The sequence below is a fragment of the Rhinoderma darwinii genome, chromosome 7, assembly GCF_050947455.1.
Source record: "Rhinoderma darwinii isolate aRhiDar2 chromosome 7, aRhiDar2.hap1, whole genome shotgun sequence".
In the NCBI taxonomy this organism is placed as follows: Eukaryota; Metazoa; Chordata; class Amphibia; order Anura; family Rhinodermatidae; genus Rhinoderma; species Rhinoderma darwinii.
Genome location: NC_134693.1, coordinates 144,235,990 through 144,263,613, shown reverse-complemented (window position 1 = coordinate 144,263,613; position 27,624 = coordinate 144,235,990). Strand labels below are relative to the sequence as shown.

Here is a 27,624-nt window from a genome sequence, read left to right as displayed (position 1 = left end):
TGACGCGGCGCTCCGGACCTTGTAGGTGAGGCAGCACTCTGGACGTTGCAGTTGACGCGGCACTCAGGACCTTGTAGGTGGCGAGGCACTCCGGAGCTCGTATGTGGTGCTGCGCTCAGGACCTTGTAGGTGACGCGGCGCTCTGGACCTTGTGGGCGATGCGGCGCTCCAGACCTTGTAAGTAACGCGGCTCTTAGAACCATGTAGGTGATACGGCATTAAGGACCTTGTAGGTGATGCAGCACTCTGAACGTTGCAGTTGACGCGGCACTCAGGACCTTGTAGGTGACGTGGCACTCTGGACCTTGTAGGTGACGCGGGACTCAGGACCTTGTAGGTGATGCGGCATTCAGGACCTTGTAGGTGTCGCGCCACTCTGGACCTTGTAGGTGACGCGCCACTCTGGACCTTGTAGGTGACGCGGCACTCTGGACCTTGTAGGTGACGCGGCGCTCTGGACCTTGTCGGTGACGTGGCACTCTGGACCTTGTCGGTGACGCGGCACTCTGGACCTTGTCGGTGACGCGGCGCTCTGGACCTTGTCGGTGACGAGGCTCTCTGGACCTTGTAGGTGACGCAGCATTCAGGACCTTGTCGGTGATGCGGCGCTCAGGACCTTGTAGGTGATGCGGCACTCAGGACGTTGTAGGTGACGCGGCATTCAGGACGTTGTAGGTGACGCGGCACTCTCGACCTTGTAGGTGGCGCGCCACTCTGGACCTTGTCGGTGACGCGGCACTCAGGACCTTGTAGGTGACGTGGCTCTTCGGACCTAGTAGTGTGTGACGCGGCACTCTGGACGTTGTAGGTGACGCGGCATTCAGGACGTTGTAGGTGACGCGGCATTCAGGACGTTGTAGGTGACGCGGCATTCAGGATGTTGTAGGTGACGCGGCATTCAGGATGTTGGAGGTGATGCAGCATCTCGCCATGCAGTCACTTTACAGAAATTAGTGATAGAATGGGTCGTTGTAAAGAGATCTCTGAATTCCAGCGCGGTCCTGTAATAGGACCGTTGTAACAAGTCAGTTCCAGAAATGTCTTCCCTCCTAGATATTCCACCCTCACCTGTGGGTGATATTATTGTAAAGTGGAAGGAACCGCCGCAACTCAGCAAAGAAGTGCAGACCACTTAAAGTTACAGAGCTGGGGGGGGGGCCGAGTGCTGAGGAGCAAGTGCAGAAAAGTCACCGACGCTCCGCTGACCCCGTAACTGCTGAGTATAGACCTCCTCTGGTATTAACATCTGCACAAAAACTGACCGGGCGCTTCATGGCATGGGGGCTGAGCAGCTGCATGCCAGCCGTACATCACCAAGCGTCGAATAGAGGGGTGTAAAGAACGGCGCCATTGGACTCTGGAGCTGCGGAAACGTGTTCTGTGGAGTGACGCTTCTCTATGTGACGTGTTCTGTGGAGTGACGCTTCTCTCTGTGACGTGTTCTGTGGAGTGACGCTTCTCTATCTGGCGTCTGATGATGAGTCTCGGTTTGGTGAATGCCAGGAGATCGTTACCCGCCTGACTGCATTGTGCCACTGTAAGGTTTGTTGGGGGAGGGGTAATGCGGATGATTTTCAGGGATCGGCCCCTTAGTTCCAGTGAAGGGTTAATTCTTGGGCACAAAAGACATTTTGGACAATTGTAGCCTCCAGCTTTGTGGGAACAGTTTGGGGTTCGTTCGTCTCTTTTCTGTTCCTCATGAGTGCGCCCAGTGCACAATCTCCATAAAGACATGGTTGGCTGGTCGTTTGGCTGGCTGGTCGGTCGGTCGGCTGGTCGGTCGTTTGGCTGGCTGGTCGGTCGGTCGGCTGGTCGGTTGGTTGGCTGGCTGGCCGGTCGGTCGGTTGGTTGGTCGGTCGGTTGGTTAGTTGGTTGTGGGAGTTTGGGGTGGAGGAAATTGACCGGCCCCACAGAGTCCTGACCCTATCCAAGACCTTTGGGATGAACTAGAATGGAGACTACGAGCCCGACCCCCTCCCCCAACATCACTGTATGACCTCACAAATGTTCTTGTGGATGAATGGGCAAAAATTCCCACAGACCCCGAAATCTTGTAGAAAGCCCCAAAAGTGTGGGGGATGTTTTAATGCAAAGAGGGAACAACTCCATTGTCACGAAGGGTGCGTGTACCCACTGGGCCATCCCGCCTTAACGGTATGGCAGCCGGCCAGCAGGACACAGGTCAAAGTCTATAGTTCGTATAGGTGTAACTTGTGGTAGCTTCAGACAGTAGCAAGACAGGCTCGGATAAGACTAGGCAGCAGGCAGGCACCAGGCGTGGTGAAGCGCAGCACGACCCCAACTTGAACCAGGATAACACGGGATACAGGTTACAGGTAGCAGGAACGGGGAACACTGGGAACTGGAGACACTTAGGGGACCATTTGCAGAGACAAACTTAGCTTAACGACAACAATGCTCAGGCAATGCAGGGAGGGGTAGGGCCCTTCTTATAGTCCAGCGTGATCTGGGAGCAATCAGCTCAATCTCACACATGTGTGCGCTCTGGCTCCTTAAGGCTGGACTGAGCTCGCCAGCGCACCCTGGTGGTTACTGCGGAACAGCACGGCCGCATGTGCAGACATCTCTGGAGAGCAGGGCGTCGACAGGATGGGAGGAGTTCGTGGTCAGCGACCACGGACGTTACAACTATATTAATGTCTATAGAATGGAACGTCATAAAATCTCCTGTAGTGTAATGTGGAGGGGTCACATACTTTTCTCCATATAGTGTATATCGGAGGTATGGATATATATGGGGTGTATGCACATATATTAGAGGCGTGGCTACATACGAGGTGTAAGGATGTATATGTGGTGCACATATATTAGAGGCGTGGATACATACGAGGTGTAAGGATGTATATGGGATGTATATGGGATGTATATGGGGTGTATGCACATATATTAGAGGCGTGGATACATACGAGGTGTAAGGATGTATATGGGATGTATATGGGATGTATATGGGGTGTATGCACATATATTAGAGGCGTGGATAGATACGAGGTGTAAGGATGTATATGGGATGTATAGATATATACCGGATGCTTATCAGACAGCACAGGAGGTTGCGTGCTGTATTCGTAGACGTGTTGGTGAAGGTGCAGATACAGAAGGATTAGGGTAAGTCTTTCCTCCCTGGACTCAGCGTATACAGAGATTTAGGATAAACCTTAATACTTCTGTGCGGGGGTTATGGACTTCAGCTGAGCTCAGCAACACATACACCTGTCTCACCCCTTTACCTGTCCTTGGCTGCCATAGGCCCCGGAGGGTCACATGACAAGATATGGCTGTAAAATCCTATTGAGAATTAGAGCAGATGAGATTTGGAAGGAGGGCAGAGGGACAAGGCTCATTCCTCCGGCAGTCCTAGTGGTGGTCACACTGCCCGCTCGCCACTCCGGGACCCCATAAGGAGGATCACCCGTCTTCATAGCAGCAAGTAGGAATATTCTCCGGTGGGGTCTGACTCCCCCTTGGGATACGTGAAACATGGGAGCCGGAGCCAGCGCCGAGGAGAAGCATTCCCGAGAACTGGAGAAGAAGTTGAAGGAAGATGCAGAAAAGGATGCGAGGACGGTGAAACTTCTCCTACTGGGTGAGTGGCAAAGACGTCAATAATCAGAATCCACATGTGGCGCCAACATAGTCCACAGCGCTGAGCAAGCAGAGGTAGCAGCGACCAGACAAAGGGACAAGTGGCATTCACCAAACAGCAAGCAAATGTCCAGTAATAATAAGAGAGCAAGAAATAGAGACAAACATCGATCTATCTATCTATCTATCTATCTATCTATCTATCTATCTATCTATCTATCTATCTATCTATCTATCTATCCTATCTATCTATCTCATATCTATCTATCTCATATCTATCTATCTATCTATCTATCTATCTATCTATCTATCTATCTATCTATCTATCTATCTCATATCTATCTATCTATCTATCTATCTATCTATCTATCTATCTATCTATCTATCTATCTATCTATCTATCTATCTATCTATCTCATATCTATCTATCTCATATCTATCTATCTATCTATCTATCTATCTATCTATCTATCTATCTATCTATCTATCTATCTATCTATCTCATATCTATCTATCTATCTATCTATCTATCTCATATCTATCTATCTATCTCATATCTATCTATCTATCTCATATCTATCTATCTATCTATCTATCTATCTATCTATCTATCTATCTATCTATCTATCTATCTATCTCATATCTATCTATCTATCTATCTCATATCTATCTATCTATCTCATATCTATCTATCTATCTATCTATCTATCTATCTATCTATCTATCTATCTATCTATCTCATATCTATCTATCTATCTATCTATCTATCTATCTATCTATCTCATATCTATCTATCTATCTATCTATCTATCTATCTATCTATCTATCTATCTATCTATCTGTCTAATATCCATCTATCTATCTCATATCTATCTATCTATCTATCTATCTATCTATCTATTATCTGTCCTATCTATCTCATATCTATCTATCTATCTCATATCTATCTATCTATCTATCTATCTATCTCATATCTATCTATCTATCTATCTATCTATCTATCTATCTATCTATCTCATATCTATCTATCTATCTATCTATCTATCTATCTATCTATCTATCTATCTCATATCTATCTATCTATCTATCTATCTATCTATCTATCTATCTATCTATCTATCTATCTATCTCATATCTATCTATCTATCTATCTATCTATCTATCTATCAATTCAATTCAATTCAAAGAAGCTTTATTGGCAGGACCAAATACATATTAGCATTGCCAAAGCAAGTAAGAAGTAAGGGAATGAGGGATAGGGACTGAGGGATTGGGGGATAGGGACATATCTAGGGTTGGGGTTATACAAGTCCATGGCATATCATGTCTCTCTCAGTTTATGGCATGCAGTGACATATTGTGCCGCTGTGCCCACTGTGGTTTCCTCTTCACCCAGCAGGATGTAGAGTTTCTCTTCCTCTTCCATGGAGCTGAAGTCCGGTAAGAGATCAGAGAGTCTCCTGAAGTGAGTGTCCCTCACTGCTGAGTATTTGGAGCAGTGTAGCAGGAAGTGGGCCTCATCCTCCACGGCCTCCTGGTCGCACTGTTGGCACAGTCGGCTCTCCCTGGGCTTGTAGGTCTGTCTGTGGCGCCCGGATTCGATGAGAAGGTTGTGGGCGCTCAGTCTGTAGCGGCTCAGGATCTGTCTGTCTCTGGGGTTTGGCATTTTCTCCAGATATGGCGCTATCTATCTATCTATCTATCTATCTATCTCATATCTATCTATCTATCTATCTCATATCTATCTATCTATCTATCTATCTATCTATCTATCTATCTATCTATCTATCTCATATCTATCTATCTATCTATCTATCTATCTATCTATCTATCTATCTATCTATCTATCATCTATCTATCTATCTCATATCTATCTATCTATCTATCATCTATCTATCTATCTCATATCTATCTATCTCATATCTATCCATCTCATATCTATCTATCTAATATCTATCTATCTATCTCATATCTATCTATCTCATATCTATCCATCTCATATCTATCTATCTCATATCTATCTATCTCATATCTATCTATCTATCTATCTATCTATCTATCTATCTATCTATCTATCTATCTATCTCTTATCTATCTATCTATCTATCTATCTATCTCATATCTATCTATCTATCTATCTATCTATCTATCTCATAATCTATCTATCTATCTATCTATCTATCTATCTATCTATCTATCTATCTATCTATCTATCTATCTATCTATCTATCTCATATCTATCTATCTATCTCATATCTATCTATCATCTATCTATCTATCTATCTATCTATCTATCTATCTATCTATCTATCTATCTATCTATCTATCATCTATTCAATTCAATTCAATTCAAAGAAGCTTTATTGGCAGGACCAAATACATATTAGCATTGCCAAAGCAAGTAAGAAGTAAGGGAATGAGGGATAGGGACTGAGGGCTTGGGGATAGGGACACATCTAGGGTCGGGGTTATACAAGTCCATGGCATATCATGTCTCTCTCAGTCCATGGCATGCAGTGACATATTGTGCCGCTGTGCCCACTGTGGTCTATATATCTATCTATCTATCTATCTCATATCTATCTATCTATCTATCTATCTATCTCTCATATCTATCTATCTATCTATCTATCTATCTATCTATCTATCTATCTATCTATCTATCTATCTATCTATCTATCTATCTATCTCATATCTATCTATCTCATATCTATCTATCTCATATCTATCTATCTCATATCTATCTATCTATCTATCTATCTATCTATCTATCTATCTATCTATCTATCTCATATCTATCTATCTATCTATCTATCTATCTATCTATCTATCTATCTATCTATCTATCTATCTATCTATCTCATATCTATCTATCTATCTATCTATCTATCTATCTCATATCTATCTATCTATCTATCTATCTCATATCTATCTATCTATCTATCTATCTATCTCATATCTATCTATCTATCTATCTCATATCTATCTATCTATCTATCTATCTATCTATCTATCTATCATCTATCTATCTCATATCTATCCATCTCATATCTATCTATCTAATATCTATCTATCTATCTCATATCTATCTATCTCATATCTATCCATCTCATATCTATCTATCTCATATCTATCTATCTATCTATCTATCTATCTATCTATCTATCTATCTATCTATCTATCTATCTATCTATCTCTTATCTATCTATCTATCTAGCTATCTATCTATCTATCTATCTATCTATCTATCTATCTATCTATCTATCTATCTATCTATCTCATAATCTATCTATCTATCTATCTATCTATCTATCTATCTCATATCTATCTATCATCTATCTATCTATCTATCTCATATCTATCTATCATCTATCTATCTATCTATCTATCTATCTATCTATCTATCTATCTATCTATCTATCTATCTCATATCTATCTATCTATCTATCTCATATCTATCTATCTATCTATCTATCTATCTATCTATCTATCTATCTATCTATCTATCTATCTATCTATCTATCTATCATCATCTATCTATCTATCTCATATCTATCTATCTATCTATCTATCTATCTATCATCTATCTATCTATCTCATATCTATCTATCTCATATCTATCCATCTCATATCTATCTATCTAATATCTATCTATCTATCTCATATCTATCTATCTCATATCTATCCATCTCATATCTATCTATCTCATATCTATCTATCTCATATCTATCTATCTATCTATCTATCTATCTATCTATCTATCTATCTATCTATCTATCTATCTATCTCTTATCTATCTATCTATCTATCTATCTCATATCTATCTATCTCATAATCTATCTATCTATCTATCTATCTATCTATCTATCTATCTATCTATCTCATATCTATCTATCTATCTATCTATCTATCATCTATCTATCTATCTATCTATCTCATATCTATCTATCTATCTATCTATCTATCTATCTATCTATCTATCTATCTATCTATCTATCTATCTATCTCATATCTATCTATCTATCTATCTATCTATCTATCTATCTATCTATCTATCTCTCATATCTATCTATCTATCTATCTATCTATCTATCTATCTATCTATCTATCTATCTCATATCTATCTATCTCATATCTATCTATCTCATATCTATCTATCTCATATCTATCTATCTATCTATCTATCTATCTATCTATCTATCTATCTATCTATCTATCTATCTCATATCTATCTATCTCTCTATCTATCTATCTCATATCTATCTATCTATCTATCTATCTATCTCATATCTATCTATCTATCTATCTATCTCATATCTATCTATCTATCTCATATCTATCTATCTATCTATCTATCTATCTATCTATCTATCTATCTATCTATCTATCTATCTATCTATCTATCTATCTATCTATCATCTATCTATCTATCTCATATCTATCTATCTATCTATCATCTATCTATCTATCTCATATCTATCTATCTCATATCTATCCATCTCATATCTATCTATCTAATATCTATCTATCTATCTCATATCTATCTATCTCATATCTATCCATCTCATATCTATCTATCTCATATCTATCTATCTATCTATCTATCTATCTATCTATCTATCTATCTATCTCTTATCTATCTATCTATCTATCTATCTATCTATCTATCTATCTATCTCATAATCTATCTATCTATCTATCTATCTATCTATCTATCTATCTATCTATCTATCTATCTATCTATCTATCTATCTATCTATCTATCTCATATCTATCTATCATCTATCTATCTATCTATCTCATATCTATCTATCATCTATCTATCTATCTATCTATCTATCTATCTATCTATCTATCTATCTATCTATCTATCTATCTATCTATCTCATATCTATCTATCTATCTATCTCATATCTATCTATCTATCTATCTCTCATATCTATCTATCTATCTATCTATCTATCTATCTATCTATCTATCTATCTATCTATCTATCTATCTATCTATCTATCTCATATCTATCTATCTATCTATCTATCTATCTATCTATCTATCTATCTATCTATCTATCTATCTATCTCATATCTATCTATCTATCTATCTATCTATCTATCTATCTATCTATCTATCTCATATCTATCTCATATCTATCTATGTATCTATCTATCTATCTCATATCTATCTATCTATCTATCTATCTATCTCAAATTCAAATTCAAATTCAAAGAAGCTTTATTGGCAGGACCAAATACATATTAGCATTGCCAAAGCAAGTAAGAAGTAAGGGAATGAGGGATAGGGACTGAGGGATTGGGGGATAGGGACATATCTAGGGTCGGGGTTATACAAGTCCATGGCATATCATGTCTCTCTCAGTTTATGGCATGCAGTGACATATTGTGCCGCTGTGCCCACTGTGGTTTCCTCTTCACCCAGCAGGATGTAGAGTTTCTCTTCCTCTTCCATGGAGCTGAAGTCCGGTAAGAGATCAGAGAGTCTCCTGAAGTGAGTGTCCCTTACTGCTGAGTATTTGGAGCAGTGTAGCAGGAAGTGGGCCTCATCCTCCACGGCCTCCTGGTCGCACTGTTGGCACAGTCGGCTCTCCCTGGGCTTGTAGGTCTGTCTGTGGCGCCCGGATTCGATGAGCAGGTTGTGGGCGCTCAGTCTGTAGCGGCTCAGGATCTGTCTGTCTCTGGGGTTTGGCAGTTTCTCCAGATATGGCGCCAGTTTATATTCCCGCTGTAGACTCCGGTATATTGTCAGTTTCTGGGATGTCTTTATGTCGTTCCTCCAGTCACTGATATATTCCTCTTGGTTCTCGTTTATTGTCTTCTTGATTTCGGCTTTTGTGAGGCCGCGCTGAGTGACATTTTCTTCAGGCCGGGTCAGGGTGAGATGTTCTGGGGGGTCTGGTTTACCTGGGACCCCTTTGTGTAGCAGGGCTTTATGGTGATAGGATCTTTGCCTGCTGCTGTGTAGATGGGCCCAGAATGATAGCGCCCTCTTCTGGATTGTGAGGTGTAGTGGGAATCTGCCCAGTTCTGCCCGACAGGCACTATTTGTGGTGCTCCGATGGACTTGGAGAAGGTGTTTGCAGTCCGGACCCCAGACTATCTATCTATCTATCTATCTATCTATCTCATATCTATCTATCTCATATCTATCTATGTATCTCATATCTATCTATCTATCTCATATCTATCTATCTATCTCATATCTATCTATCTATCTCATATCTATCTATCTATCTCATATCTATCTATCTCATATCTATCTATCTCATATCTATCTATGTATCTCATATCTATCTATCTATCTCATATCTATCTATCTATCTATCTATCTATCTATCTATCTATCTATCTATCTATCTATCTATCTATCTATCTATCACATCTTATAATTCGGTTACTTCTCATGGTGATCCCCCATTGTTACTATAACATTGTGTGTCATTTCCCGTCCTGAAGTGTCTCGGCCATTACTCGCAGGTGTTCACCTTTAGGCCGGTTTGAGATTTGGGTTAGGACATTAATCCTCTGCTTAACGCCTGGTTTACATACAGATTAAGGACAGACAATGTTATAGACGTGGCACCTTGGGGACAGTAATCTGAGCGTATTAGAGTCAGCGATGCCATCATTGGTGGTACATGTATTATATTATATGGGATTATTTCATATCACTTTATATTACACGACTCTTTAATGGCTGGATGATCGGCTCCTCAGATGATTTGCTTTCTTGCTGGCGGTTTTCGATCACGGTGCAGAATCTTTTCCTTTACATTAATAAAGTCTCGGGGTAAATTCGTACATCCAGTAAACGCAGAACTCTACAGCGGGGGTACAACCGGGGCGGGATCCAGGCTGGGGGGCCCCTCTTCCTGTGTCGAGCCGGCCGTACACACTGGATCACTGCCAGCAGATCCCCCAAACTGGACAGAATCCCCCAACAATGTGATGTGTATGAGATCCGCCCACTGTCCCCCGACGTCGGCTGGTGGGAAAAGACGGATCAGGGTGTTGTATTTTACATGTCTGATCCGTTGTTCCTCCTGAGGTAAGTGGAGTCAGAGGCGCCTGGCAGCCACTTATCCTCCTCTCCCTATAGTGATGAAGATGAAGTCTCAGCCCCTGGATTTCCTATAAGTAACAGTGCAGCGTGGCGTAAGCTCCTACGTCCAGTCTGGAAAGGGCTTTAGGTCTTGGGGCCTCCACCTCACTGTTGCCCCTTTTATCCGGCCCTGGTTACAACACTCGGGTCCCAGTGACCGTGGGGCTTTCTCTGGAGTCTGCGATAAGTCCCCCATAATCCGCTCTGCAGTGATCAGTATATGGAATAATCTAGTGTGAGATGTACAATGTCCGCCGTGGCCATACAGATCAGCTCGGGGTCTTTCTAGTTTTGTATTCCCCACACTCGCCGCTCATCATAGTGCGGTATATACGGCGCAGCTACAAATGACACGAACCTCAGTAAATAAGGAAATCACGAAATGTAACCTGAAAGACGGAGGGCTGATAAATGTGGCGCCATGCTGACAATGGGCGGAAGGCTTTGTTCACACCTGCATCAAGACCTTTATACCTGAAGATACGATGCTATGGCAGATCCACCATATGAACCCGTGCGCTCATCGACAGACCCAATAGACTTTGATGGGTTCCGATATTTTTGATGCCAAGAATGTGATATTCTTATTATCAGAATTCTCTGAGATTCCCACGTTTGAAGATCACAACGCGAAAGGAAATCTTCATCATCGTCACCAAGATGGTCACTCAGATAATCTCAGTCTGTGGCGGATACGACTGGCGCAGTCTGATTACTCCCCCCCATTTCGTGTTAGCGCAGAGCCCTGTAGTCACATTATATAATGAGGGGCGATCCCTGGCGGCTGATCCTGGATACATTTCTATCCCATTTACACTGCTCCATCCTCATAAGCAGAATCTTAAGATTAACCTGAGTACAAGGTCGGTGGAGTAACCACCATTATGTGCGGTCAGTGCAGACCCTTGTGTTATGTACAGGACCCCCCACTATTATGTATGGGGGCTGTTAAAGGGGGTGGGGTAATATCAGGATTCACTGGTTAGTGTCACCCACTATTACTACCTCCTTTATAATTAGGGTCACTAGGGTTATGCCTCGTTCCCCTACCTTTTCCTTATACTAACGTCGATCTAATTGCGTTTGCTGTTACTCATGGGAATAAGACCGTATAGTAAATAAAGATAATATTTATTAACATACAGTAATCACTCATATATAAAATACAGTAACTAATCACAGTACAGTATAAACACGGTATCACAATCCTAATTATACCGCCACCCACTTACCTAAACATACATATGAATACAGTTACGTTACAACACACATAAGTTACTTGTAATTCTCACACGCTCACTATCTCTATCCCACTCCCTCCTAATATAACTTTCCCTATACACTAAGGGTTAATACGGGATAAGGAGGAACAAGGGGAATGGGTTACTGTGTACCTGGGGATGTGCAGGTCAAGGGTCACTGCAGGGTACTTAGGGCAGCAAAGGTAAACAGGGTTCAGCAAGGGGTTAACTCAGGGAAATTCAGGGGCACCAAGGGTTACTCAGGGAAGCAAGGATTAACTTAGTGACAGTACTCAGGGAGAGTAGGGGTTAACTCAGGGAAGCAAGGGTTAACTTGACAGTACTCAGGGAGAGTAGGGACAGTACTCAGGGAGAGCAAGGGGTTAACTCAGGGAAGCAAGGTTTAACTTACTCAGGGAGAGCAAGGGGTTAACTTGACAGTACTCAGGGAGAGCAAGGGGTTAACTCAGGGAGTAGGGACAGTACTCAGGGAGAGCAAGGGGTTATCTCAGGGAAGCAAGGGTTAACTTAGGGGCAGCAAGGATTACTCAGGGATAGGGGAAGCAAGGGTTAACAGGGAAAGACAGGGAGAGTTTAAAGTGTAGCCATAGCTACACTGATACTTAGCGTATCGTTGGTGGAACATGGGAGCAGAGGCAGGAGCCGTAGCAGGTCGTTGGAGGAGATCGGTGAGGTGCCAGCTGGAGAGGTGAGCTTCATTGGTGGTGTCGTGGCCGGACCCAGCTAGCTCCAGCTACTGAGCGTACCGACGCAGCGCTATTTAAGCCTGGGGATGAGTGGCGCTAGCCCCCGGCTAGCATGGGTCGGCATAGTGATAATGTATCACCAGCCGACTCATGAGCGCCCGCGCGTAATCCCGCGTGCGCGGTAGATTTAAATGGAGTCAGGAGATCTTACTATCGCCTGTCTCCATGGTTTCCAAACAAAGCAGGACAATGCTAATTGTCCTGCTTTGTTTACAACCGTATTCATGGCCAGAGCTGTTGTTGTTACAGCCCTGGCTCATGATACATTATATGTATTATACATACACATACATATTCTATATATGTATATATATATATATGACACTTCCCTTTACAGGGGCGTACACTTTGTGAACTCTGTATTGATGCCATGCATCATATGACTCAGGCGGCACAGACCGGTCCAGTCCATTCTTTATAAAACACAGAGACTGAGGTTTCTTACTTATAGACACCACGGCAGAAAACCTGGACACTGATGAGACCGGCGGTTATAAATTCCAGCAACACGTTGCGGTCACGGATCCCGCGGTCCTTCAGGCCTGCCGCAGTTCATGTCTAGAGCGCACGAGACTGCATTACATCTGTAAGACGTCTATAAAGAATTAAAGGAGCACCCACTTTATTCACCCAAACCACGGTTCAGGGGGGTGCTCATCCCTGAAGAAAAGTGGTAAAGGTGGAGCTTGGGGGGAGGCTGTTAACAGGCAACTCTCCTCCAATCAGTGATGCCGACCGTTCCTGTTTGTTCCGTTATCCCAGGTTAATATTGTAAAGAGGAAAAAATATAAAATATACCAAATAATCATTAAGCAATTCTAAAAACATTCCCACATCTGCAGTCGCTGGTCACCAGAACGGTGGCTCAATGGTCAGCAACGTTCTCTTGCAGCATGGTGGCTCAGTGGTCAGCAATGCTCTCTTGCAGCATGGTGGCTCAGTGGTCAGCAATGTTCTCTTGCAGCATGGTGGCTCAGTGGTTAGCACTGTTCTCTTGCAGCATGGTGGCTCAGTTTTTAGCACTGTTCTCTTGCAGCATGGTAGCTCAGTGGTTAGTACTGTTCTCTGGTGGCTCAGTGGTCAGCACTGTTACTTGCAGCATGGTCGCTCAGTGGTCAGCAATGTTCTCTTGCAGCATGGTGGCTCAGTGGTCAGCACTGTTCTCTTGCAGCATGGTGGCTCAGTGGTCAGCACTGTTCTCTTGCAGCATGGTGGCTCAGTGGATAGCACTGTTCTCTTGCAGCATGGTGGCTCAGTGGTTAGCACTGATCTTTTGCAGCACTGGCGTCCTGGATTCAATCTGGCCAATGACAACATGGAGTTTGTATGCATGTTCTCCCTGTGTTCGCATGGGTTTACTCTAGTTTCCACTATACAGATAGGAAATTTAGATTGTGAGCACTGAGCCCAACTGGGGACAGTGACTGATGTGAGCGATGACAACTTCTGTACAGCGCTGCGGAGTATGTTGCTGCTATATAAATGAATATAATATATAAACACTATTACTGGGGAGCTCAGTCTCTGCCGCATCAATGAACAAGTGAACCCAACACTATAGAGAAGGAAAGAAGCTTCCAGCTCGGACACGTAACGCACCTGTAAAGCACCTGACACGTAACGCACCTGTAAAGCACCTGACATGTTCTTATATTTTAGGAGCCGGAGAATCCGGGAAAAGCACCATTGTAAAACAGATGAAGTAAGTAGAATACAAAAATCTATCTATCTATCTATCTATTTCATCTCTCTCGCTCGCTCTCTCTCTCTCTCACTGTCTCTCTCTCTCTTGCTGTCTCTCTCTTGCTGTCTCTCTCTCACTCTTGCTGTCTCTCTCTCTCGCTGTCTCTATCTCGCTGTCTCTCTCTCTCGCTGTCTCTATCTCGCTGTCTCTCTCTCTCTCTCGCTGTCTCTTCTGTATCTAGCTTTCTATCTACAGTATCTTATCTCGCTCATATCTATCTATCTATCTCATCGCTGTCTCTCTCTCGCTGTCTCTCTCGCTGTCTCTATCTCGCTGTCTCTCTCGCTCTCTCTCTCGCTGTCTCTCTCTCTCTCTTGCTGTCTCTCTCTCTCGCTGTCTCTTCTGTATCTAGCTTTCTATCTACAGTATCTGATCTCACTCATATCTATCTATCTCATCGCTGTCTCTCTCTTGCTGTCTCTCGCTCTCTCTATCTCGCTGTCTCTCTCTCTCTTGCTGTCTCTCTCTCTCGCTGTCTCTCTCTCTCTCGCTGTCTCTCTCTCGCTGTCTCTCTCTTGCTGTCTCTTCTGTATCTAGCTTTCTATCCACAGTATCTGATCTCACTCATATCTATCTATCTCATCGCTGTCTCTCTCTCGCTGTCTCTCTCTCTCTCTCGCTGTCTCTCTCTCGCTGTCTCTCTTTGACTCTTGCTGTCTCTCTCTCTCGCTGTCTCTCTCTCGCTGTCTCTATCTCGCTGTCTCTATCTCGCTGTCTCTCTCTATCTCGCTCTCTATCTCGCTGTCTCTGTCTCTCTCGCTGTCTCTCTCTCGCTGTCTCTCTCTCTCTCGCTGTCTCTCTCGCTGTCTCTCTCTCTCGCTGTCTCTCTCTCGCTGTCTCTCTCTCGCTGTCTCTCTCTCTCGCTGTCTGTCTCTCTCTCGCTTTCTCTCTCTCGCTGTCTCTTCTGTATCTAGCTTTCTATCCACAGTATCTGATCTCTCATATCTATCTATCTATCTCATATCTCTCTCTCTCGCTGTCTCTCTCTCTCTCGCTGTCTCTCTCTCTCTCTCTCTTGCTGTCTCTATCTCGCTGTCTCTCTCTCTTGCTGTCTCTATCTCGCTGTCTCTCTCTCTCGCTGTCTCTATCTCGCTGTCTCTCTCTCTCGCTGTCTCTCTCTCTCTCGCTGTCTCTCTCTCTCGCTGTCTCTCTCTCTCTCTCTCTCTCTCTCTCGCTGTCTCTCTCTCTCTCTCGCTGTCTCTCTCTCTCGCTGTCTCTCTCTCTCGCTGTCTCTCTCTCTCTCGCTGTTTCTTCTGTATCTAGCTTTCTATCCACAGTATCTGATCTCACTCATATCTATCTATCTATCTCATATCTCTCTCTTTCGCTGTCTCTCTCGCTGTCTCTCTCTCTCGCTGTCTCTCTCTCTCGCTCTCTCTCTCGCTGTCTCTCTCGCTGTCTCTCTCTCTCGCTGTCTCTCTCTCTCGCTGTCTCTCTCTCTCGCTGTCTCTCTCTCTCGCTGTCTCTCTCTCTCGCTGTCTCTCTCTCTCTTGCTGTCTCTCTCTCGCTGTCTCTTCTGTATCTAGCTTTCTATCCACAGTATCTGATCTCACTCATATCTATCTATCTATCTTATATCTTTCTCTCTCGCTGTCTCTCTCTCTCGCTGTCTCTCTCTCTCTCGCTGTCTCTCTCTTGCTGTCTCTCTCTCGCTGTCTCTCTCTCGCTGTCTCTCTCTCGCTGTCTCTCTATCTCGCTGTCTCTCTCTCTCTTGCTGTCTCTCTCTCTCTTGCTGTCTCTCTCTCTCTTGCTGTCTCTCTCTCGCTGTCTCTTCTGTATCTAGCTTTCTATCCACAGTATCTGATCTCACTCATATCTATCTATCTATCTCATATCTCTCTCTCTCGCTGTCTCTCTCTCTCTCGCTGTCTCTATCTCGCTGTCTCTCTCTCTCGCTGTCTCTCTCTCTCTCGCTGTCTCTCTCTCTCGCTGTCTCTCTCTCTCGCTGTCTCTCTCTCTCTCGCTGTCTCTCTCTCTCTCGCTGTCTCTCTCTCTCTCGCTGTCTCTCTCTCTCTCGCTGTCTCTCTCTCTCTCGCTGTCTCTCTCTCTCTCGCTGTTTCTTCTGTATCTAGCTTTCTATCCACAGTATCTGATCTCACTCATATCTATCTATCTATCTATCTCATATCTCTCTCTCTCGCTGTCTCTCTCTCTCGCTGTCTCTCTCTCTCTCGCTGTCTCTCTCTCTCGCTGTCTCTCTCTCTCGCTGTCTCTATCTCGCTGTCTCTCTCTCTCTCTTGCTGTCTCTCTCTCGCTGTCTCTTCTGTATCTAGCTTTCTATCCACAGTATCTGATCTCACTCATATCTATCTAGCAATTATTTTCTCCAGATTTTCCGCTGTAATCTTATGTATAATCATTTTTGATTTTCTCCAGAATTATTCATCAAGACGGTTACTCCCTTGAAGAATGTCTGGAGTTTATCACCATTATTTATGGCAACACGCTTCAGTCCATGCTGGCCATCGTCAGAGCTATGAACACACTTAACATCCAGTATGGGGACGCTGGGCGACAGGTAAGGAAAGACCTCCACCCAAAACGACAACACAGAGCAATATAGAGATCTGGAGGCGCCGCAGAGCGTCCTCTGTGTGGAGCGACCTTGGGGCTGGAGAGTTGACCTTGAGCTGCTAATGTCGTTTATCCCTATTCTGTGGTCAGGGAGTAGGGACCGTACGTCTTTGAAGATTTCTGCTATCACCGGGCTGTATTATGAGCCGTTACCAGTGTTTCTGATTTCCAGGACGACTCCCGAAAACTCATGCACCTGGCAGACACCATCGATGAAGGCGCCATGCCAAAAGAGATGGCAGACATCATCGGACGCCTGTGGAAGGACACGGGTATTCAGGCGTGCTTCGATCGTGCATCTGAATATCAGCTCAATGACTCTGCAGGATAGTAAGACGTCTGGTTATTTATTAGTATCTTAGTAGCCCCATAGCAAACGTCTCCGTGGCTCAAGACATCAGGACTCATTGTGAGTTCCCATCGTTCTCCGAAATGTTAGTTCCTATGGTTCCTTGATATTATTATCCCTATGGTTCTTTTTTGAGTTACCCTGGTCCCTGGAGTCTCAGACCTCATGGTTCTTGGCAAGTCCCCATAGTCCCTGAAAAGTTCCCATGGTTTCTTAAATTCTAGATCCTATTGTCCTTTGGGATGTCCCTTCAGTTGTAGACCTCAGGGTACTTTACGGGTTCCCAGAATTTGTTATGTGTAGGGGACCTTGTGAGTCCCTATAGTCTCTTGAGTTTTAGATCATTTTGAGTTATGGTTCTCTGAAATTTCAGTTCTTCTGGTTCATTCTTTGAATTCTAGTCAATGGGCCATGCTGGTGGACCACATAAAGAACATCTCATCTGTCTCATGTAGACATATATGAAGAATGAATTCCATGTCTGAGGGGAGGGCGTTATAAAGGGTTATTGAGCATTTTGATGGGTTTTTCTTCTACTTCAGTTATCTGAATGACCTGGAAAGACTGGTGACCCCGGGGTATGTCCCCACTGAACAGGACGTCCTCAGGTCCAGAGTGAAGACCACTGGCATCATTGAAACACAATTTGGATTAAAAGATCTCAACTTCAGGTAGGTTGACCATATTGTATATATATATAGAGAGAGAGAGAGAGAGAGAGAGAGAGAGAGAGAGAGAGAGAGAGAGAGAGAGGTGGTATCAGCCGCAGCCTCTTTGATGGGGACATAAGATAATGGAATATATTTCTGAGATTTAAAGAACATTCTGATAAATGAAAAGGTAGAACCAAAAATGGGGCCCTAGTCAACAAGAAAAGTAGGGCCCCCGTTAGACATGAGTCCTTGTGTGCGGTTTTCTTGTTATGCTCATGTTTCTTAATGTTGTTCACTTTGTCGCAGGATGTTTGACGTGGGAGGTCAGCGATCCGAGCGCAAGAAATGGATCCATTGCTTTGAAGGTGTCACCTGCATCATCTTTATTGCGGCTTTGAGCGCGTACGATATGGTCCTGGTGGAGGACGATGAAGTGGTAAATGGCACGACTGGAAGAGGAGTCCATGGACTTTTGAATTAAACCTGTCACTGGGATGGGCCCATTCTTATTTATTGCCCCTTAGAGACACTATAGAACGGTGAATGATTTCCTTAGGTGCCAATCATAGACTTGGAAAACATTTAGCAGAGGGAGGAAGGTCACCTTTTCTGGGCATCCGATTGGCGCTATTTAATGACAACGTGCACTACGGCTCTGTTCACATCTGCGTTGGAGGCTTCATTAGGGGCCCCTTCACAGATTCTGACGTTTTTACTAAACAACATGCTGCGCTATTTTGTCCAGCAAAATGACGGACACCATGACAGAAACCTGATGAACCGATTCAAGTCAATGCGTTCCATCGGGTGGAGTTGTTTCCGTCACGCGTCGAATTTGGCGGCTCCATTTTTTCGTGCCTTACTAGTTGGGATTTCTGCACACGGCTCCAGTATAAAGTCATTCTTAGTGACGGGTTTTCTTTGATTAATAAGTCCAGTGATTCCGGAGTTGGACCCTCAGTAAGAAGCCCCCCCCCCCCCCCCCGCACTGTCAGTTTCAAGATACTTGTAGAAGTACAACGAGTGACCCCAAGACTTCTCACCATTTCTTCCCTTGTAGAACAGAATGCATGAAAGTCTGCACCTCTTCAACAGTATCTGTAACCACCGTTATTTCGCCGCAACTTCTATTGTACTTTTCCTCAACAAAAAAGACGTCTTCACAGAAAAGATCAAGAAGGCCCACCTGAGCATCTGTTTCCCAGACTATGATGGTGAGAGGAGGGGGAGGAGGACTGCGCATGGTCTTAATGTGCACATTAGACAAAACCGACAATTTTGATGGGATTGGTCATTATCCATTTATCTTATGCATATGTGGGTGTCCCGACTCTTCCCCGACGCAAAAGAAGGATCGAGCACTTTGGATTGGGGGACAGAGGGGTCTGGAGGGGGACAGAGGGGTCTGGAGGGGGAACAGAGGGGTCTGGAGGGGGAACAGAGGGGTCTGGAGGGGGGACAGAGGGGTCTGGAGGGGGGACAGAGGGGTCTGGAGGGGGGACAGAGGGGCCTGGAGAGGGGACAGAGGGGCCTGGAGAGGGGACAGAGGGGTCTGGAGAGGGACAGAGGGGTCTGGAGAGGGACAGAGGGGTCTGGAGAGGGACAGAGGGGTCTAGAGAGGGACGGAGGGGCCTGGAGGGGGAAGGAGGGGCCTGGAGGGGGACAGAGGGGCCTGGAAGGGGACAGAGGGGTCTGGAGAGGGACAGAGGGGTCTGGCGAGGGACAGAGGGGTCTGGCGAGGGACAGAGGGGTCTGGCGAGGGACAGAGGGGTCTGGAGAGGACAGGGGGGTCTGGAGAGGACAGGGGGGTCTGGAGAGGACATGGGGGTCTGGAGGGGGACAGAGGGGTCTGGAGGGGGACAGAGGGGCCTGGAGAGGGACAGAGGGGTCTGGAGGGGGAAGGAGGGGCCTGGAAGGGGACAGAGGGGCCTGGAAGGGGACAGAGGGGTCTGGAAGGTGACAGAGGGGTCTGGAAGGTGACAGAGGGGTCTGGAGGGGGGACAGAGGGGTCTGGAGGGGGGACAGAGGGGTCTGGAGGGGGGACAGAGGGGTCTGGAGGGGGGACAGAGGGGTCTGGAGGGGGGACAGAGGGGCCTGGAGGGGGGCAGAGGGGTCTGGAGAGGGACAGAGGGGTCTGGAGAGGGACAGAGGGGTCTGGAGAGGGACAGAGGGGTCTGGAGAGGGACAGAGGGGTCTGGAGAGGGGCAGAGGGGTCTGGAGAGGGACAGAGGGGTCTGGAGAGGGACAGAGGGGTCTGGCGAGGGACAGAGGGGTCTGGAGGGGGACAGGGGGGTCTGGAGGGGGACAGGGGGGTCTGGAGGGGGACAGGGGGGTCTGGAGAGGGACAGAGGGGTCTGGAGAGGGACAGAGGGGTCTAGAGGGGGAAGGAGGGGCCTGGAAGGGGACAGAGGGGCCTGGAAGGGGACAGAGGGGTCTGGAAGGTGACAGAGGGGTCTGGAAGGTGACAGAGGGGTCTGGAGGGGGGACAGAGGGGTCTGGAGGGGGGACAGAGGGGTCTGGAGGGGGGACAGAGGGGCCTGGAGGGGGGACAGAGGGGCCTGGAGGGGGGCAGAGGGGCCTGGAGAGGGATAGAGGGGTCTGGAGAGGGACAGAGGGGCCTGGAGAGGGACAGAGGGGCCTGGAGGGGGACAGAGGGGCCTGGAGGGGGACAGAGGGGCCTGGAGGGGGACAGAGGGGCCTGGAGGGGGACAGAGGGGCCTGGAGGGGGACAGAGGGGCCTGGAGAGGGACAGAGGGGCCTGGAGGGGGACAGAGGGGCCTGGAGGGGGACAGAGGGGCCTGGAGGGGGACAGAGGGGCCTGGAGGGGGACAGAGGGGTCTGGAGGGGGACAGAGGGGTCTGGAGGGGGACAGAGGGGTCTGGAGGGGGACAGGGGGGCCTGGAGAGGACAGGGGGGCCTGGAGGAGGACAGGGGGGCCTGGAGGAGGACAGGGGGGCCTGGAGAGGACAGGGGGGCCTGGAGGGGACAGAGGGGTCTGGAGGAGGACAGAGGGGTCTTGAGGGGTTGGGGGGGGGGGGGTTCTGGCTGCAGCCTATTCCTCTCTCACTATTGAAATAAACATGCATGCTCGTTTGAGATAAGTGTGATGGGGAAGTTAGAGAATATATCCGTAGGTTATTCCGATCTTATGAAGTGATGGCCCATACCTAGAAAATGCCATCACATTATAATTTGTGGGACCCCCACGATCCTGAGAATGAAGAGGCCAGGCGTTGCTGTAGGCCATCACTTCAATAAATGGGACTAACCCTTTACATGTGTGCGGCCCTAATCGTAACCCCACACCTTGATCTCTTTATCTTTGTTATGACCCAGGTTCAAACACATATGAAGATGCCGGAAACTACATCAAGACTCAGTTCCTGGAGCTGAATATGCGACGAGACATAAAGGAAATTTACAGCCACATGACGTGCGCCACCGACACCGAGAACGTCAAGTTTGTGTTTGACGCGGTCACAGACATTATCATCAAAGAAAACCTGAAGGACTGCGGCCTGTTCTAAGGAGGTGAGAACCGAACAAGACCCTGCCCCTCACACACGTCCGTCCCTAGAGGAATAGAGTCCATCCCCGGGGTCTGGTGTCCGCTGAGGATCCCACGTTAGCAAATCGATTTCCACGCAACAGTCTTGTTAGATCAGTATAATATAATAACCAAATACTCACCACCTCTCCCCAATCCCCTGTTCTGAGGAATACAGGTCACACAACAACATTGTATCAGTGATGTCAGTAACAGGGGCGGGGCTGTGACAACCTCTCTCACATGATATACAGGCTGGTTGTCAGTAGTGATAGATGAATAGCTGTGACTGTATATAAGATGTGTGGATCTCATGTCTGATCACAGTGTAATTATATTATATATCAGTGATGTCAGTAACAGGAGGCGGAGCTGTGACAACCTCTCACACATGATATACAGGCTGGTTGTCAGTAATAATAGATGAATAGCTGTGACTGTATATAAGATGTGTGGATCTCATGTCTGATCACAGTGTAATTATATTATATATCAGTGATGTCAGCAACAGGGGGCGGGGCTGTGACAACCTCTCACACATGATATACAGGCTGGTTGTCAGTAGTAATAGATGAATAGCTGTGACTGTATATATGATGTGTGGATCTCATGTCTGATCACAATGTAATTATATTATATATCAGTGATGTCAGTAGTAGGGGGCGGAGCTGTGACAACCTCTCACACATGATATACAGGCTGGTTGTCAGTAGTAATAGATGAATAGCTGTGACTGTATATAAGATGTGTGGATCTCATGTCTGATCACATGTAATTATATTATATATCAGTGATGTCAGTAACAGGGGGCGGAGCTGTGACAACCTCTCACACATGATATACAGGCTGGTTGTCAGTAGTAATAGATGAATAGCTGTTACTGTATATAAGGTGTGTGGATCTCATGTCTGATCACATGTAATTATATTATATATCAGTGATGTCAGTAACAGGGGGCGGGGCTGTGACAACCTCTCACACATGATATACAGGCTGGTTGTCAGTAGTAATAGATGAATAGCTGTGACTGTATATAAGGTGTGTGGATCTCATGTCTGATCACAGTGTAATTATATTATATATCAGTGATGTCAGTAACAGGGGGCGGAGCTGTGACAACCTCTCACACATGATATACAGGCTGGTTGTCAGTAGTAATAGATGAATAGCTGTGACTGTATATAAGGTGTGTGGATCTCATGTCTGATCACAGTGTAATTATATTATATATCAGTGATGTCAGTAACAGGGGGCGGAGCTGTGACAACCTCTCACACATGATATACAGGCTGGTTGTCAGTAGTAATAGATGAATAGCTGTCACTGTATATAAGATGTGTGGATCTCATGCACAGTGTAATTATATTATATATCAGTGATGTCAGTAACAGGGGGCGGGGCTGTGACAACCTCTCACACATGATATACGGGCTGGTTGTCAGTAGTAATAGATGAATAGCTGTGACTGTATATAAGATGTGTGGATCTCATGTCTGATCACAGTGTAATTATATTATATATCAGTGATGTCAGTAACAGGGGGCGGGGCTGTGACAACCTCTCACACATCATATACAGGCTGGTTGTCAGTAGTAATAGATGAATAGCTGTGACTGTATATAAGATGTGTGGATCTCATGTCTGATCACAATGTAATTATATTATATATCAGTGATGTCAGTAACAGGGGGCGGGGCTGTGACAACCTCTCACACATGATATACAGGCTGGTTGTCAGTAGTAATAGATGAATAGCTGTTACTGTATATAAGATGTGTGGATCTCATGTCTGATCACATGTAATTATATTATATATCAGTGATGTCAGTAACAGGGGGCGGGGCTGTGACAACCTCTCACACATGATATACAGGCTGGTTGTCAGTAGTAATAGATGAATAGCTGTTACTGTATATAAGATGTGTGGATCTCATGTCTGATCACAGTGTAATTATATTATATATCAGTGATGTCAGTAACAGGGGGCGGAGCTGTGACAACCTCTCACACATGATATACACAGGCTGGTTGTCAGTAGTAATAGATGAATAGCTGTGACTGTATATAAGATGTGTGGATCTCATGTCTGATCACAGTGTAATTATATTATATATCAGTGATGTCAGTAACAGGGGGCGGAGCTGTGACAACCTCTCACACATGATATACAGGCTGGTTGTCAGTAGTAATAGATGAATAGCTGTGACTGTATATAAGGTGTGTGGATCTCATGTCTGATCACAGTGTAATTATATTATATATCAGTGATGTCAGTAACAGGGGGCGGAGCTGTGACAACCTCTCACACATGATATACAGGCTGGTTGTCAGTAGTAATAGATGAATAGCTGTTACTGTATATAAGATGTGTGGATCTCATGCACAGTGTAATTATATTATATATCAGTGATGTCAGTAACAGGAGGCGGGGCTGTGACAACCTCTCACACATGATATACGGGCTGGTTGTCAGTAGTAATAGATGAATAGCTGTGACTGTATATAAGATGTGTGGATCTCATGTCTGATCACATGTAATTATATTATATATCAGTGATGTCAGTAACAGGGGGCGGGGCTGTGACAACCTCTCACACATGATATACAGGCTGGTTGTCAGTAGTAATAGATGAATAGCTGTGACTGTATATAAGATGTGTGGATCTCATGTCTGATCACAGTGTAATTATATTATATATCAGTGATGTCAGTAACAGGGGGCGGAGCTGTGACAACCTCTCACACATGATATACAGGCTGGTTGTCAGTAGTAATAGATGAATAGCTGTTACTGTATATAAGATGTGTGGATCTCATGTCTGATCACAGTGTAATTATATTATATATCAGTGATGTCAGTAACAGTGGGCGGGGCTGTGACAACCTCTCACACATGATACACAGGCTGGTTGTCAGTAGTAATAGATGAATAGCTGTGACTGTATATAAGATGTTTGGATCTCATGTCTGATCACAATGTAATTATATTATATATCAGTGATGTCAGTAACAGGGGGCGGAGCTGTGACAACCTCTCACACATGATATACAGGCTGGTTGTCAGTAGTAATAGATGAATAGCTGTTACTGTATATAAGATGTGTGGATCTCATGTCTGATCACAGTGTAATTATATATCAGTGATGTCAGTAACAGGGGGCGGGGCTGTGACAACCTCTCACACATGATATACAGGCTGGTTGTCAGTAGTAATAGATGAATAGCTGTTACTGTATATAAGATGTGTGGATCTCATGTCTGATCACAGTGTAATTATATTATATATCAGTGATGTGAGTAACAGGGGGCGGGGCTGTGACAACCTCTCACACATGATATACAGGCTGGTTGTCAGTAGTAATAGATGAATAGCTGTTACTGTATATAAGATGTGTGGATCTCATGTCTGATCACAGTGTAATTATATTATATATCAGTGATGTCAGTACAGGGGGCGGGGCTGTGACAACCTCTCACACATGATATACAGGCTGGTTGTCAGTAGTAATAGATGAATAGCTGTGACTGTATATAAGATGTGTGGATCTCATGTCTGATCACATGTAATTATATTATATATCAGTGATGTCAGTAACAGGGGGCGGAGCTGTGACAACCTCTCAGACATGATATACAGGCTGGTTGTCAGTAGTAATAGATGAATAGCTGTTACTGTATATAAGATGTGTGGATCTCATGTCTGATCACATGTAATTATATTATATATCAGTGATGTCAGTAACAGGGGGCGGAGCTGTGACAACCTCTCACACATGATATACAGGCTGGTTGTCAGTAGTAATAGATGAATAGCTGTTACTGTATATAAGATGTGTGGATCTCATGTCTGATCACATGTAATTATATTATATATCAGTGATGTCAGTAACAGGGGCGGGGCTGTGACAACCTCTCACACATGATATACAGGCTGGTTGTCAGTAGTAATAGATGAATAGCTGTGACTGTATATAAGATGTGTGGATCTCATGTCTGATCACAGTGTAATTATATTATATATCAGTGATGTCAGTAACAGGGGGCGGGGCTGTGACAACCCCTCAGTCACTGTCATATGTAGTTATTATCAGGGCTGTGGGAGCCTCATTGATTTCCTAGTCTCCCCGTACACTGGGGTCTCGTGCATGTAGCTGTTGTTACTGTTATTCGGATGTCGGCCCGTGTGAGCTGCCGCCCTGGACGCCCCTTGACCCTTTTAATCTTATTCAAATATTACATCCTGCCAAACAACACGCAATGTTGCCGCCGATGCACGTGACGGGAGCTGCACGCATGTAATAAGCCGGCAGTTATCTGGGAACATCATGATCTGGACAGTTTCTTCTATCAGTCCTCAATTCATTTCACATCCCGCAAACAAATGAATCGGAATTGCACAAGTTTCCCGCTAATAATGGAACATGAGACGACGGACGCTGTTCTGGGAATGAACCTGCAACATCTTAATCTGCGGAGATCGTGTAACTCTGGATCTAAGTCCGATCAGATTTTATTCTCTATTCACTACCAAAGTGAGAGTTCACATTCTGCGGATACAGCTTGGGATCCGTCCGCAGTTTATCCATATTCCCCTGCACTGTCACCTAACTGCTCTGCTCTGACCCTGTAGCTCCCATAATGCACTGCACTCCAGTATCAGAACACAAGCAGAACTGTGGATGCTGCTCTGGATGTGACTGGAGCATGAGATCTGTTACTCATCGTTATATGCCGTTTCATCCAGTGACGTCTTGTAAGAAAGTTATTTGCATGTTGAATTTTTAGTTTTCTAACTTTCATATTTCTTCCGTTTTAGATCTCTGCAGAATTCTATTGCGGGTTTTGCCCCACAACGTTCCCTCGTCCTTCCACCCCCAAAGAGCCTCAGAACAAGGAGCGCTACATCCCCTCCCCCTCCTGCACGGAGGAATCAAACTGCACATCACATTGTTCGATCCAACAGAAAGTTTAGGGGAGTAGAGAAGATAATACCTCAATAGCCCCCGCCGGGATGTCACCTACACCGCCCCCGCCGGGATGTCACCTACACCGCCCCCGCCGGGATGTCACCTACACCGCCCCCGCCGGGATGTCACCTACACCGCCCCCGCCGGGATGTCACCTACACCGCCCCCGCTCCACAGGCTCTTCATCCTTCCCAGTAAAGGACATTTAGGATTTCTATGAGTAATCGCACGCCTGATGTCTCCCGTCATGTGTCCCGGATGTCCAGACTCCGCAGTAGGGGCTCAGCGCACGGTTCTCCTCCATCATTGTCGTAGCAGAAGATCGGACACAAGAAGCGCCCACCACCCATTCTGGAGACGCTCAGACACTGGTGACCTCCCTGATCACCCGGTTATAGGGACCCGTGCTGGGTGGGGGGGCTGCCAGTCTGTTTATAACGTACTTGTTTTTTAGCGGCCTGGAACGCACCTCCAGACGTGGCCCTGTAACATTGTGCTGTCAGTATAACACAGGGGCCCGTGGCCTGGAGCTCAGCACCTCCACCGGCCGGTGTGTTCTGCACTGGGTGGACCCGCTGCTCCTTTAGATGGTTAACCCTTTGCTGTTCTTCGCTGTATGTATGTAAGTTGACCACATCCCATTCCGGGTGCCCGGCCCGGTGTACAGTTGTAGCTGTTTGATGCCAGGCTTTACATACAATAAATGCCAATGTTAGGCGGAATGATGTCACAAGCCGCTGGTCTTATTTATGAGGGGGACATCATGATCTCATCTATGGGCAGGCACAGAGCAGAGGACCCTCGTACAAGAACAGTATATGAGCATACTTGCCAACAGTCCCGAATTTACAAATTACTGTCCCGGGAACTGCTACATTCAATTGTATCTGCGTCCTCAATTGAATACTATGGCAGAGCAGGAAACTATCCGCTTCCTGCTCTGCCATTCACTCCTCCTGGAGCGCCGGAATCCTCAGCCGAAGCGTTGCCGATGCCCCGGCCGGGGATTCCGTTCACAGACGGAGCTCCTGACTTTACTGTCCATATAAGTGCAGTGACGCCA

At 45.4% G+C, this 27,624-nt stretch overlaps 1 protein-coding gene across 1 annotated transcript; it reads left to right on the top strand.

The window, feature by feature from the left end:
• The first annotated feature begins 3,402 nt into the window (after nt 1–3,402).
• On the top strand, nt 3,403–27,294 carry GNAT1 (G protein subunit alpha transducin 1). Its single transcript, XM_075832464.1, has 9 exons — nt 3,403–3,604; nt 14,387–14,429; nt 16,848–16,989; nt 17,218–17,375; nt 17,937–18,065; nt 18,354–18,483; nt 19,108–19,261; nt 21,384–21,578; nt 26,411–27,294. Exons 1-8 carry the CDS (start codon nt 3,499–3,501, stop codon nt 21,572–21,574), a joined length of 1,053 nt encoding a protein of 350 aa, XP_075688579.1. The 5' UTR covers nt 3,403–3,498; the 3' UTR covers nt 21,575–21,578; nt 26,411–27,294.
• Nucleotides 27,295–27,624: the final 330 nt, after the last annotated feature.